This window comes from Staurois parvus, unplaced genomic scaffold (genome assembly GCF_062004578.1).
Source record: "Staurois parvus isolate SC_StPar_1 unplaced genomic scaffold, SC_StPar_1.0 ptg000397l, whole genome shotgun sequence".
Taxonomy (NCBI): Eukaryota; Metazoa; Chordata; class Amphibia; order Anura; family Ranidae; genus Staurois; species Staurois parvus.
In genome coordinates, this window is record NW_028318193.1 from 3,809,206 (window position 1) to 3,825,000 (window position 15,795).

General features: G+C 41.2%; 1 protein-coding gene across 3 annotated transcripts in view; it reads left to right on the plus strand.

Moving 5' to 3' along the window:
* NCOA7 (nuclear receptor coactivator 7) overlaps positions 1–15,795 on the plus strand; it is a 246,793-nt gene that overhangs the window by 204,130 nt on the left and 26,868 nt on the right. For 2 of the 3 annotated variants that reach the window (XM_089686445.1, XM_089686446.1), the window contains exons 11-12: positions 4,455–4,602; positions 13,166–13,303. In XM_089686445.1, coding sequence (XP_089542571.1) covers positions 4,455–4,602; positions 13,166–13,303 — 286 coding nt within the window. Of the gene's footprint in view, positions 1–4,454; positions 4,603–12,317; positions 12,461–13,165; positions 13,304–15,795 lie in introns of those variants that run through there. The other variant, XM_089686447.1, reaches the window with a different exon arrangement.

Sequence of the window (15,795 nt, forward strand, 5' to 3'; positions counted from 1 at the left end):
TCTACTTTTTTTTCTGCACTGAAAAGTGACTGCACTAGTGTGAACTAGGGCCCTTGGAATACATGAAAAACCTGCATTTTTTTAAAATTGTTTTATATTGTAATTTTTTTATTTTGGGCTACAGCCCAACTTTACACATGTACAAATAAGGGTGTAAACACACCCACAGCAACATATACGTGTACATAATAGGAAAAAAAAGAATAACCAATTCAGACATAGCACAATAGCATGGCTAAATGGCAGGTAGCAGTATTTACTATAGTGATTAACAGAGCTTCAAGACAATCCAACTCATTTGCTATAAGGGGATTGATCCCATAGCTCCCAGACAGCTGCGAACTAACCAGGGTAATCACCCGCTAGATTGGTAGGATACTCCATTTCACGTACAGCGGAAATTGTTTGCAAAAGAAGATTTAAAGTAGTTTTCTCAACAGATTTTGCCAAAGGGGGTAAAAGTGTCCAGACTAGAAGTGGTTAAAGGCATGGGCCGGCGCTATAAAACTCCCAGGCGCAATGCATCCTAGGGAAACTTTGTATTGCGAAAAAAATTTGTAAAACGAGGCATTATTTTCAATGGATTTTCATTCGTAAACTGAAAATTACGTTAACTGAGGCGTTTGTAATTCAAGGTACTCCTGTATTTCCAAGTAGTCGCTGTAAACTAGCTTCCATCGGATGATATAGGCTAAACTACAAATGATGTTTCCTCCAACGTAGTCAGAAAACGAATTATAATACAGAGTACACAACAAAATACACCCAGACACCCCTCGAAAAGCTTGGGCAGTCAACCTATCAACATTTTTCTAAGTATCCATCATCTTCCAAAACAGCGGGTTTGAGTGTATAGTAGCCGGCAGAAGAACAAGATGATCTCTGCAATTAAATGTTATGTAATATGTTACATAACTGTTATGTGCAGGGAACGCGCACAAGCAGGGAGCGGGGAGGCCGTTTATAAACGGCCACCCGCCCCTGCACTGCTCCCCTCAGGACATTTTATATACATGGGAAGTGGTTAAAGTGCACTTTATAAAGCGTTTTGAACAGAACTTATTTTTTACTTTTTTTCTGACCTCCGGAACAGATTAATTGGTTTTCAATGCATTTATGAATTTCTTTTTAATCATGTCTCTGTACAGTATTTATGCCTTCAAAGTGCACTCTAGAAAGAGTATTTTGAACAGATAGATAAAATACTTTTTTTTTTTTCTTTTTTTTTTTTTTTTTTAACTTTTTTCTGACCTGATCTCCAAAACTGATGAATTTGTTTTCAATGCATTCCTATGGGAAACTGCGTTTTTTGGTTTACAAATTTTTTGCAATATGAACCCTGGAGAGCTGCATACGTTATGTACGTCCACCAATAAAAGTGCTGTACATGACAATGCTCGGGGTATGTGTCTGTATCTTCTGCATTTGGCGTTTACCCATGCATAAGAGCACAGTACTTCTCCCCAAATGCAAAGTGACACATTTGGGTAGAAGAGCTGTATTCACATGGATGGGTAAACGTGTGATTAGGGACAGAAGTTCAGCTGTGAACGCAACCTTTTCTGCGTCAAGGGTTGCTCTCTGTCCCTAACCACAGATAACTGTTGCATGTGTGGATACATGTGAACTGTAGCTTCTTTTGACCTGTCATTGCTTTATACAGGCTTCCAGCTGTTCACAAACACCTGTGATTTCAGCCACAGGAACCCACTGGTTCTTGCTGCAGGGGTCCACTGTATTCCCACAAATATGTAATCTTTTGCTGTGTCCTATTTCTAATGGATTGCACTGGCAGCTGTAATGGTTGTTTGGTCACTGATTGCATTAGGTATCCTATATTGGATTTATGCACAATGGTTTGCAAGCGTAATGTACTGTTGAGCCTCCATGATGTACTATATTGCCAAAAGTATTGGGACACCCCTCCAAATCATTGGATTCAGGTGTTCCAATCACCTCCATGACCACGTGTATAAAATCAAGCACCTAGGCATGCAGACTGCTTCTACAAACATTTGTGAAAGAATGGGTCACTCTCAGGAGCTCAGTGGATTCAAGCGTGATACCATGATAGGTTGCAACCTGTACAATAAGTCCATCCGTGAAATTTCCTTGCTACTAAATATTCAACTGTCAACTGTTAGTGGTATTATAACAAAGTGGAAGCAATTATGCCACAAAGTGGTAGACAACGTAAAATGAAAGAGCGGGGTCAGCGCATGCTGAAGCGCACAGTGTACAGATGTCACTGTCTGCAGAGTCAACAGCTAAAGACCTCCAAACTTCATGTGGCCTTCAGAGTAGCACAACCGTGCATAGAGAGCTTCAGTGCTGAGCGAACTGTTGGCGCTATATAAATACTGTATAATAGTAATAATGGAATTGGTTTCCATGGCCTAGCAGCTACATCCAAGCCTTACATCACCAAGTGCAATGCAAAGTGTCGGATGCAGTGGTGTAAAGTGCACCACCACTGGATTCTAGAGCAGTGGAGACCGTGTTCTCTGGAGTGATGAATCAGGATTCTCTCTCTGGTAATCTGAAGGACATGCCTAGGTTTGGCAGTTGCCAGGAGAACGGTACTTGCCTGACTGCATTGTGCCAAGTGTAAAATTTGGTGGAGGGGGGATTAGGGTGTGGGGTTGTTTTTCAGGGGTTGGGCTTGAGAGAGACATTTTGGACAATTTCATGCTACCAACTTTGTGGGAACAGTTTGGAGATGGCCCCTTCCTGTTCCAACATGACTGTGCACAAATCAAGGTCTAAAAAGACATGGATGAGCGAGTTTGGGGTGGAGGAACTTGACTGGCCTGCACAGAGTCCTGACTTCAGAGACTGCAAGCCAGGCATTCTCGTCCGACATCAGTACCTGACTTCACAAATGCGCTTCTGGAAGAATGGTCAAACATTCCCATAGACATACTCCTAAACCTTGTGGCCAACTCAATATTGAACCCTACGGACTAGGGATGCCATTAAAGTCCATGTGCATGTAAAGGCAAGCGTCCCAATACGTTTAGTTATTAGTTGGTGTATACACTATATTACCAAAGAAAAAAGGTCATGAGCAAAGTTCTGATTCCAGAATAATTAGTGATTTATTTTTTAATGTAAATTGTATTTTAACAAAGCGCATTATTGGAAATGTTTGCTAATGCTAAAGATCTGTCAGTTGCAGAAGTCGCTAGTCATGAGATTAGCTTACATGAATTTGTAAAACCTTAGGTTCCTTTTACATAAATATTCCAATTGAGTTTGCCTGTCTGGTTTTTCAGGCGAACCTGACCAGAACCACCATTCTCCTCCATGGACCAGAACAAACAAACAGATCGGGATCTGTTCCCTTTCTGTTGATTGGATGGTAGTTGGGTGTAATCAGACAGGCAGTCTGTTTACATCTCACCACCCATAAAAGAGCGCAATCTGTGTCTGCTCCGCATAAGCGGAGCGGACACGGACCTGTCATCCACCTGCTCAGCGGGGATCAGCAGACCGATCCCCTGCTGAGCAAGCGGATTGCAGGCGGAGTCCGCCTGTGCGAAAGAGGCCTTAGTAGAAAGTATATTGCACTTTTAAATATTTGCTATGTGTATTCTGATAAGGGTATGATATACTGAAGATTTTGACTTTGATGAAGCCAAATGCCAGAACTTTTTATTTTGTTCTGCAGAAAACTCGGTAGGGTTTGAGGCTTTGTTTTAATTTCTGTGACCATACTCGGAGGATTTCCTATCACTGTATCTCCTTTGGGGAGATTCTCCTGCCAGGACAGGAAGTGATGGGAAATCTCCCCAAAGGGCCATGCCCTAAAAAAAATTCCATAAAATATGGCATTTTTGGCTGGAATTGTTCATGGCCCCTTATTCAGATGAACCCTCCCTAAATGTTATTTCCTAGGGCACTGCTCTGTGCTTCTTTATTCAAAATGTTGGTCTAATGGGAGAGGGGAGCACAGGTGTGTATGTTTGTCCCTTTCCTTTATACTCTGTTTTGCATGTAACTTTAGTTTTGCTCAGTTAATGCTTGAATGTACAATGTTGGGTACTTTGTGCCCCTGCCAATGCTTTATACTCCCTTTTTGTGTGTTTTCATGAGCTCTCAAGTTTGTACTTTGTATCCTTATGCAAAATAATTAAATGGACACCATTAAAAACAATCTCTTCAAAGGGGGCATAGACAAAAATAAAAACCTTTTTTAGCAAAATGAGGAAGGGTTGAAATGTTTGACCATGTTTATTGCTATTTGCGCCTGCCCTGGTGGCAACTCCGCTCCTCATTTCTTGTGTAAATGTGAGCGAATATCTTCTCAATTGGGGGACACGGATGAGTAAAAAAAATTTAAATTTGAAACTCTTCTAAAGTTTTTAAAAGAAAACAAATCACTATTCTTTTAAATTATCTCCCGTTCAATATTTTATTTTGTAATATTTATAGAGTGGGCTTCTCTTCCACAGGGTGGATCACCTCTACACGTTCTTTCTCCAGTGGTCTCCAGAGGTGTATGGGAAGGATGCAAAAGAGCAAGGCTTTGTGGTGGTAGATAAAGAGGAACTGAATATGATTGACAACTTTTTTAGTGACCCCTCTACCAAAAGCTGGGAGGTGAGTTTATCTACATTGCCTCAAGTAAGAAATATTAAGAATAAGTTCTCTAGTGTACACTTGCATATGACACTAATTCCAAGAGGTGCATAGAACATACGTTTTAGAGGTAATCAACAAACTGGCACACCTGTTGTGGTGTCTACTCTTGGGGAAGTGTTTTATTCCTTAAGACAAAGTATATTTGAATCAGAGAGTGTTCTTTGCAGGGCATTCTTAAGTCACTTTGGTGGACTGGATGGCAAAGTAGAATTACTCTGCTTGCATTTAAAAAAACACATTAATGGATAAATTCATCAGCACCGAGCTGCATTAGCTTTTGCCTTTTTTTATCTGCCTAGAGTTCAACTTTAATACTGCTTGGAACAAAGGCAATGAATTGAATTGTGGAATCTGTTGAATCTGATATATAGAAAAGGACCAATGTATTGCTGGTAGACATATATTGAATACAATGATTGGCCAGAGCAGGGAAAGTATACTAAGGAGTTGCAGGCTGCATAAAATGTAAGGCTTGGTGTAGTTGACTAAAGCCACACAATAATGACAATGTCAAATATGAAGCAGAAGACACTTAACTCCAAAAGCCACAAACCGTCATCATTGCTAGCAAAGGTGAAATGTGTGTCCGTCATTGGATACCCCCTTGAGGTCAGTGGACTCCTACTAGACCGGGTGTCGGCAACCCGCGGCTCCAGAGCCGCATGCGGCTCTTTCACCTTGGCTGCGGCTCCGGAGCACACTGCCCACCAGGTGACAGGCAATAGGGCAGCAATGGGCAAACTACGGCCCGGCGGACCTTTTAATCCGGCCCGCGGAGCTAGGCTCACGCTAGGCTCCTCTCACAGTCCGCCCTGAAGACCGGTGTAGCATGAAAATCTGTCTCCTATGAGGATCTGTCCCCCTCGACGTATCTGCGCATGTGCCGGAGATCGCTGATCGGCTGCTAATGTCTGAAACTGGCACATGCGCAGATATGTCGAGGGCGACAGATCCTCATAGGAGACAGATTTTCATGCTACACCGGAACGGCGCGGGAACACGGCGAGAGGAACGCGCGGAGCAAAGGTAAGTGAATTGACACAGGGGGGACTTTGGGACTTAATATGGGGGATGAATTACTATAGGGGGGATGAATTACTATAGGGGGGATGAATTACTATAGGGGGGATGAATTACTATGGGGGATGAATTACTATGGGGGATGAATTACTATGGGGGATGAATTACTATGGGGGATGAATTACTATATGGGGGATGAATTACTATATGGGGGATGAATTACTATATGGGGGGATGAATTACTATATGGGGGGATGAATTACTATATGGGGGGATGAATTACTATATGGGGGGATGAATTACTATATGGGGGGATGAATTACTATATGGGGGATGAATTACTATATGGGGGGATGAATTACTATATGGGGGATGAATTACTATATGGGGGGATGAATTACTATATGGGGGGATGAATTACTATATGGGGGATGTATTTTCAGTTTTAAAAATGTGGCTCTCAAAATAAATTTCAATCGTGGTTTTGGCGAGATTTGGCTCAGTTGAAAAAAAAGGTTGCCCACCACTGTACTAGACTAACCGTCACAGTGCGACCTTAAGACTAGGTTCAAACTATTGTCAGTGGTTGCAGGTTCGGGAATCGCAGCTGTTCCCGCACCCACAGCCATAACGCGATGCGCTTTAAAAATGCACGGTGCTGGCATTCATTCTTAATGACACCCCTACACATCTCAAAAAGCAGCACATTTGCTGGCACTGCGAGGAAATTGCATGGTGCAAAAGCATCATGCTATTTCCCGGCCGCTGCAGTTTGAAAATGCTGCAGGAACCATTTTTTGGGATCTTCACCTGGGCACGTTCGCATTTGAGATCTCGACCAGAGCAAGTAAAGTTAAGTATAAGTGGCCTACGTCCCTTTACACAATGCAATGTGTAATTCTGAGTTTTAGTTAACTATTCTTAAGCGTGGGGTTTATTTTTTTTCAATTTATACTCACCTGGGTGGATGCAGCATCAGTCCGATGCCACATCTGTCCCCCCTCAGCTCTAAGGGCGAGAACTAAGCAATCATATGACCACTTATCCTTGAGATCTCACCGCCGTTGTGAGCTGAGAATGTCAGTCACCGCTGTCTGCTCTCCCTCCCCCCCCCCCCCCCCCCATGCTCACTGGAGCGCAGGGCTGTTGCTGGGGAGTGAGCAGCTGGCTCAGGCTCTCAGGTGCCGCTCTGGGGTGAACCTTGACTTTTTTTAAAGTCAGGATGTTTTTCCAGCCTTAACTGGCTGAGTGATGTCAGCTGCCAGTGGGCTTCAGCCCCCTGTCAGCTGAAAAAGGGTCACAGGAGTGCAGAACAATCCACAGGAGAAGTACAACCAAAAGTTTTTGTTTTATTTTTTACTCCCAAGTAGAAGATGGCACAATCCCCTGACAGCACTGATTAGATAGTGGATTCAAAAGCATGATCTTATTATTATTATTTTATTTTTATTTTTTTTTGTTCACAAACCTAAAGCCGAGTGATTGTAAGGATTTGCAGTTGTATGATCTCTGCCACAATAAGCCATCTTCCTGCTCTGTATGGATTTCTTTTGTGATTTCTAGATGATCTTTGTTACCATGAATGCTATCAATATGACCAATCACCATTTTCTATCGAAATCAATTTAGAGTAAGAAGAGTTGGTAGTGGTGAACGCATACGAAGGCCATGCCCACATATATGTAAACTGTGTTCAAACCACACATGTGAGGTATCGCCACGAACGTCAGAGCAGAAGCAATAATTCTCACACTAGACCTCCTCTGTAACTTTACACTGCTAACCTGTGGACATTTTTAAAGCATCACCTATGGACATTTTTAAGTACCGCCATTTCACGCCATTCCACGAGCGTGCATAATTTTAAAGCGTGAAATGTTGGGTATCTATTTACTCGACCGTAACATTGTTTCATATTTTAACTGCTTGCCGCCCTGCCACTGTATATATACATGTGCAGGGCGGCACTGGGGCGCAAAACCACGTTTTAAAACGGGTTCCGCACTCCCGACGTTTTCGCCGGCAGGGGCGCGCGCTCCCGCCAACCCGCGGGTGACGCTATTCGATCCCGGAAGGATCAATCATTAGATTTCAGCCAGTGATGTCTGGCTGAAATCAGATGATCGGTCGCTGTCCTATCCTGTCCTGTGTTGACATTTAGACAGGACAGGATATGATGTCATTCTTCTCTGCCTGGACACATTCCGTTCCAGACAGAGAAGAAGACATACAAAAAGTGAGTACAAAGCACTACGCTAACAGTTAGAACACACCTAGGTCACATTTAACCCCTTAATCTCTCCCCCCCTGTTAACCCCTTCACTGCCCTGTCGCCAGTGTCACTGATCAGTGAACCGATTTTTACTGATCACTGTATCAGTGTCGCTGGCGACTTCCAATAGTGTTAGTGCCCCTCCCAGATAGCGCCAGATTTCCCGCTAATACACCAGTAATCCCGTCTAACCCCTTCACTGCCCTGTCACCAGTGTCATTGATCAGTGAACAGATTTTTAATGATCACTGTATCAGTGTCGCTGGCGACTTCAAATAGTGTTAGCGCCCCTCCAAGATAGCGCCAGTTTGCCCGCCAGTACACCAGTAATCCCATTTAACCCCTTGATCGCCCCCCCAGTTAACCCCTTCACTGCCCTGTCACCAGTGTCATTGATTACAGTGAACAGATTTTTACTGATCACTGTATTAGTGTCACTGGTGACTTCCGATAGTGTTAGCGCCCCTCCCATTATAGTGCCAGTTTGCCCGCTAATGCACGGGATTTTTTTTACCAAAAACATGTAGCAGAATACATTTTGGCTTAAATTTATGACTAACTTTGAGTTTACGATATATTTTTTATAGCTGAAAGTAGAAAATATTGTTTTTTTTCCAAATTTGTGATTTTTTGTTTATAGCGGAAAAAAAAAAGCGCACAGGTGATAAAATACCACCAAAAGAAAGCTCTATTTGTGTGAAAAAAGGACGTAAATTTTGTTTGGGTACAGCATTGCATGACCGCGCAATTATCATTTGAATTAGTGCAGAGCCAAACAGCAAAAAAAGGCCTGGTCATTAAGGGGGTAAATCCTCAGGAGCTCAAGTGGTTAACAAAAATTTGGGTATATATTATTCTTTTTTTTTTTTCCTCAAAGTGTATTTTTATCCGATAGATAGATATCTCTATCTATCTATATATATATATATATATATATATATATATATATATATATATATATATATATATATATATAATCTCTATATATCTATATAATATAAAATTAAATTTTAAAAACTTCGGTTTTCGGTCAAGTGCATTTTGAATTTTCGGTTTTGGCACCAGGATTTTAATTTCGGTGCACCACTAATATAAATCCTGTATAATAATAATACCCCCTGTTGTATTTGACAAGCAGTTCCACCACTGATTGTGACCCATTCACTTGATCAGGGCAGCTCCACAACCTCCTTGTGTAATGCACCCAGTTGCTGTGCAGTGGTGCAGGCTTTATGGGGTTAAAACAGGCTGCCTGTCAGACTCCCTCTGAAAAGCATTCCACTTACAGATTGGTATTCAGATGGTGACACAAGTGCAAAGCACCCCTAAATCTGTTATAAATGTCTTGGAAATGTTTACCATTCATCCAGCAGAAGACCCTGAATTCATACAGCTCTTTTGATGCTGATGTAAACAGTGTTGCTGTAGAGAAGGGGTCCCCAAATGTTTTAAAGCTGAATTCTTGGCATATAGGATATCATTGATTAGTGTAGCTGAAAGCTTACCGTCACATATTTGACATCAGCCCCATTCTATTGCAAACCATCTGCTAACCTTGCCTTCAGAGTTGCTTTGGGCTGATATTTCCCAGTATAGAGACTGGTAACCCTAGCCTGCTGTCTGTGTGCTGGGTGAATGACCTCCTCGCTCTCTACTCAGTACTTCTAATTTGGCATCGCTGACATTGTGATGGGAGCAAAAGGATCCTAGCCACTAATGCTAACTTTACTCTCCCCCTTTCCAGCTCCCTCTGCCCCTCTGAGCCACAATCCACTGGTTAATGTTCTGCTGCTCCTGCCTAGCAGCGAAGGATGCTGAAAGTAGACTTTTTAAAGGATAAGTTCACCTTTTGTAAAAACCAAAAAAAAAAAAAAATGCACATTTTGCTGGTAAAAAAAAAATGTGCAGAGCATTTTAGGTAAGATGATCTTCATTGGGTGCCGTCCCTGGGACCTGTCTTCTTTCCCTTTTCTTTTCTTTACTTTTCTGTTCTGACTCTTTCTTCCATGCCTTGTTTACTTTTACACCTTGACAGTAATCCTTGAGGATGATCTTATATCGCTGGGGGGCTCTGTGCCTTAAACTGTTTTCAAGCCTTCTGGTGTTCTTCTTGACGAACTGTTTATGATCTTATTGGAAGGGATGTACACTCTGGGCATTTATGTGTAATGTAATCTTCACTTTGTACCTTTTCATAAGCCCTGAGCCTCGGGCTTTTACATCTGGATTTGTTTTCTGATCCTTTTGTTCATCCATTGTACTAATTTTGTTAAAACTCAATAAAACCTATTTGAAAGTAAAAATGCGCATTTGTTAATAATAATAATGTAGTTTTACATTGCAGCCTGTAAAGCATTTCTGATTGGGGGTGCAATGCCAGGATCCTGCAAATGCTCAGTAAACTGTCTGCCGATACCTCCAATATGGGCAAGCGGTTACTGCATGGCAGGATGAATTAATGGACTATGAAAGCGTAGACCAGCGTCCTCGCAGTTCTTTGAGAACTACAAACCATTGTCCGCAGTGGCTGACAGTACTTGTAGTCTAATTTATTTACAGGAAACAATGAATGATGTGGTCATGTGGGCGGAGCCCTGCATGGCTGGACTGTTTTTTCCAAATTGTGACAGTGGGTGCGGTGAGAAGATTCCCCCACCCACTGTCAGAATGGGAAGCGCTGGTGGCAGGAGGTGGCTGCATAGGCGTATGTTACATCCTAAATATAGGTGTAATATGCAAAATGCTCTTTAAAGATTAGCTTATTCGTTAATGAACCAGATTTGCTGTCCGACATACTATGCCTATCTCTGCTCCCCTGAATTTTAAGTAGATTTTTTTTTTCTCTTTATATAGTAAAGGTTGTAACCCCTGTCAGGTTTTATTTTTTATCCTATGTGACCCATTAAGATTTCCCCAACTTCCCTCTCTCCTCCAAAGGTGTATGTATTTTTTCCATTTCATTGCTTTGCTTTGTTTATGCAACTTTTAGCTTTAGCTTCGCCTTAGTGGGTGTTTTACTTCCCACAGTGGATGAAACCTTTGGTTTTATGCAGATTTTTCTTGTGCTCTGGAGCAGACTAAACGCAGAAGAATGGCTGTAGAACTGTCTAAAATTGATGCTCTGATAGTGGATCGCTATGGGGTGTTTTTTGTTTGTGTGCAATCAAATGGAAATAATTAGTAAAAAAAGAAAAGGAAAATGGGGGAAAAAAATAAACTATTATGCAGAAATGAAAACAAAAAATACATTTATAAAGCGGCAAAGTAAAAACTTTCTCAGCGTCTGTGAAATCCTCAAATCAATACAAATTTGTACTCTTAATCCACCTTCATGAAAGCATTCCTTCCTAATCCATGTGTACCTCCAAAAAGAAAAAAACTACATAGTGCATTATCCCTATGTCATCAAGCGAAAATAAAATCAAAAACCCAGTGCTAATTGTGTGCAAAATCACCCAATGTCCACTTCTAAGCGGCTGTATAAAATGCTCTGACCCTATCTAAACTTGTGTATAGCTTTAAATCTCATTCCATTAAAGCTATACACAAGTTTAGTAAGAGTATTTTATACAGCCGCTTAGAAGTGGACGTTGGGTGGTTTTTGCACACAATTAGCACTGGGTTTTTTATTTTATTTTTGCTTTATGACATAGGGATAATGCACTATGTAGAGTGTTGTGTTTTTTTTTTTTTTTTGTTTTTTTTCTTTTTGAGGTAAACGTGGATTTATGAAGGAATGCTTTCATGAAGGTGGATTGATTAGGAGCACAAATTTTGTATTGATTTGAGGATTTCAGACAGAGTTTTTTACTTTGACTTTGGACTTTCGGGGGAGAAAGTGTGACTTTTTTGCGTCTAGGGTGTTGCAGTATTGTTTCAGTGTATATTTTTGGGTGAACAGAATTTCTGTTATTGCAAATAATATAGACTGTAAATATGTGGGAGATATGTTTTATTACCATAAGTCCTGCATTTCTACTCTGGCAAAGTATTTTGTCACTCCATGCTGGCACAATATCTGTGCGATGCATGGCAGACAGTGACTGCATTATGACTGCAGCCTCACTGACAAGCATGATCCATGAATTCATCCATCTACAGTAAATGTTTCCATGAATTCATCCATATAAACGTCTCCATGTGTATGGATTAAAATGCAGACCATGGCAAAACAAATAGAAAAGAATTTGAGAAAAATATATTAAGGAAGCAAATTTGTTATAATTTGCACTCTTGTATCAGCTATTTGGAGATTGGCCAGAGCAGCAGTAGAAATACAGAATTGAACAGCGTGCCAGGCAAGTTGTTTCATGCACAAAACCCCTCCTTCCATTCAGGAAATAGAAAGTATAAATGGTAGTAGGCAAAGTGAAACTTTCAGTTGCTGTAACTTTGATTCCGATTAGAAACCACATGTCCTACAGAGACGAGGTGCTTTGAACAGCTGCGATGAAGAATAGCCAAAAACCAATGAATATCAAAATCCTCTATATTGCTAGTGGTGTCCAGGAACCTTATGTCCAGGTAGAGCATCTTCTTCTCTTTTTTATTTTTTTTTTATTTATTTTATTTTTTATAGATTTGACATTGAAAAAAAATCCAGATCACTGTTTCCTAATACAGTTTTAATGATCCATTGTTGCCTATTACAGTTTTAATGAAAATGTAGATGATGGTAAACTTGCAAAATTTCCCACATTTGTTTTTTTGGCAACAGAAGTTCTCTGTAATGATTTTATTGCTAACCAAATACATGTACCCAGTATGCTAGGAGATTTGTATACTGTATATAGATTTTTTTTTTCTTAAGTTAGATTTAAATAGAAATCTTTACAAAGTTTAGCAAAGAAAAATGTCCTTTTTAATTGCTGGTCTATACCATGATTTTTTTTTTCTTTTCAGTTCTACATTTCAGTTTGAAGAGATCTCTATCATCGTAGCTTTGCATAACAGGACAACTATTAACATAGTTGTACTTTAGCTTGAGGGCTTATTCTTTGTGTGGGTACAGATTAGCGTCGTATTCATTTTAAGAATATTCTGAGCTATATTTAATATATAATGAACTGTAAATTGTGTCCAAATATCCAGATTATGTCTCAGGAAAAAAGGCTAGTGATTTTGGTTTTGAAGAATGATGCTCTGTTTCATTAGACTTATGCAGCAACTTGCTCATTCTGTCTGCCATTCTTACTTGTTTATTCTAATGTGAACATTCTGTTTTCACAGATTATCACTTTAAAAGAGGCAAACCGTCGGAAAAGCACGTGCAGTTATGAAGATGAGGAGGAAGAAGAGGCTGTCGAGGAGTTTCTTCCTGATTTGAAACAGGAAAGCCATCTGCTGGAAGAAATGCATATTGAGAAGGTAAAACATTTACACATTCCTTTACAGTTCTGGTAAACTGAGAACATTTGGTCATTAAAATTGGTGTCATTGTTCCCCAATCTGACTCCTTTTTAGCTGGATTAAGAGTTGATCGGCTTGTCTACAGGTAGATGAGGATGCCTCAGGTCTAATGTCCTTGTGGAAGCTAATGACTGGCCAGATTTTTTTTTTTTCCCCTCACAGGTGTCTTCCAAGACCAGGGATCTTCAAACTTTCTAAACAAAGAGCCAGTTATTATTATTATTATTATTATTATTATTATTACATCGAGTTTATATAGCGCCAAAGGGTTTGCTCAGTGCTGTACAATAGGGGGGACAATACATGGCACAGTACAACAAAAACAGACAGGGTACGAGGGGAAAGAGGACCCTACTCTTTCAAGCTTACAATCTAGGAGGGAGGGGGTAGTGGAACAATAGGAAGTGGCTGAGGGGAATGAAATGGCTGAGGGGGAGGAAGTGGTGGGAGGAAGTGGTGGGAGGAATGAGGGAGAATGGCCATTAGGTGAGGGTGGGGTAGGCTTCCCTGAAGAGATGGGTTTTGAGGGAGCGCCTGAAGGTGAGGAGGGAAGGTGACAGTCGGATGGATTGGGGCAGTGAGTTCCAGAGGATAGGGGAGGACCTGGAGAAGTCCTGCAGTTGTGCATGGGAGGAGGAGACCAGGGAGCAGGATAGAAGGAGGTCCTGTGAGGAGCGAAGGGTACGGGTAGGGTGGTACTTGGGGATCAGGTTGGTGAGGTAGTCAGGGGCAGTGTTATGAACGGCTTTGTAGGTCAGGATTAGAAGTTTAAATTTGATGCGTTGGGCAATCGGGAGCCAGTGGAGGGAGAGGCAGAGGGGGGTGGCAGAGGTGGAGCGAGTGGTGAGGTGGATGAGTCTGGCCGCTGAGTTCAGGATGGTCTGGAGCGGGGAGAGCCTGCACTTGGGTAGGCCAGTGAGAAGAGAGTTGCAATAGTCAAGGCGTGAGATGATGAGGGAGTGTACTAGAAGTTTGGTGGTGTCTGGGGTGAGGAAGGTACGTATCTTGGCGATATTGCGGAGATGGAGCCTGCAGGTGTTTGTAAGTGATTTGACATGAGGCTATCCTTCAGGATTTGGGGGGGGGCAGACTGTAGCCATTGGGAGTATAAAATGTCCCATCATTGGTTTTAATGAAAAGAATTGTGTACCATCATTGGTTTCAGTGGAAGGAATAGTGTCTCATTGTTGGTGTCATTGGAAGGAAAAGTGCCCCATCATTTGTGTCGGGGAGTAATAATGCCCCACCATTGGTGTCAGTGGAAGGAAAGGTGCGACATCATTGGTGTCAGTGGGAATAATAATGTTCCATCATTGTTGTCAGTGGAAGGAAAAGTGAACCATCATTGGTGTCAGTAGGAGGAATAGTTCCCCATTATTGGTGTGCTTGGCAGGAATAATGCCCCACTATTGGCGTCAGTGGGAGGAATGGTGCCCCGGAGGGCCGGATAAAGGCAAATAGCCATATTCAACCAATGACTCCCTGTTTGGAGACCACTGGCCAAGATCAATAAATGGAGCAATATTTTTTTTAAAATTGCATTTTGATCGTGCTAGAATTTGCAATTCATTATAACATGAGGACAAAATAATCAGAATAACCTTCCGCGCTATGGTACTCTAGTCTCAAATAACCAGATAAAATAAGCCTAAGAGTTGTACTGCCAACTGCAGTTGTATATAAAAACACAAACCCTCAACCAACCATAAAAAAAAAATAAATACTGCGCTGCAGGTCGGTGCAGGTAAAAATGTGAAATCTCTCTAACATAAAATAAACCCTACATCCATCCAAATAACACTCCACAGTGTAACAAAAACCCAACGGTGAATTGGAAAATTTCCTACATCCAGTTTTTAATTTACTTACATCAAATCCTCCCCAACATAGGTTGGAGAGATTTGACATTAGCACATGCACTGACCTTCAGTGCTGTATACATTTATTTGTTCTATAACATAGGGGCAGTTTATGATTGCTGATTACAATAAACAGCACCAACTGGAAGTTGCTTCTTCTTTTAGTGGTTTTATACTTTTGAAGACAAAACTGTACTGCTGTCTTAACTGTTAAACACACGATTCATAACTTAAAAAAAAAAAAAAAAAAAATGTTTTTTCATTAGCAGCAATGGAGCCATTTAAAATTGGTGCCACTCAAGTCACAACAACTTTGAAAAAGGTCCCTGCACTATATTTGTGCAACTTCATTGCAGCTTGCATTGAGATCTGTTAAATGAAGTTGCACAGTGTCAGCAAGCTGCAATGAAGTTGCAATGAATAGTCAGATTTGAAGTTGCACGAAGTAGCACAATTTTAAAGCTGCACTGGTGTGAACCAGGGCTTAAAGCGTAAAAAGGAGTTAAAACTCCTGCCAGGTTATTTATTGCTGTTTTGTGTACCATTTCCCTTCACTTACTGTCCTAGAGACGTAACAAAAAAGGGGAATTC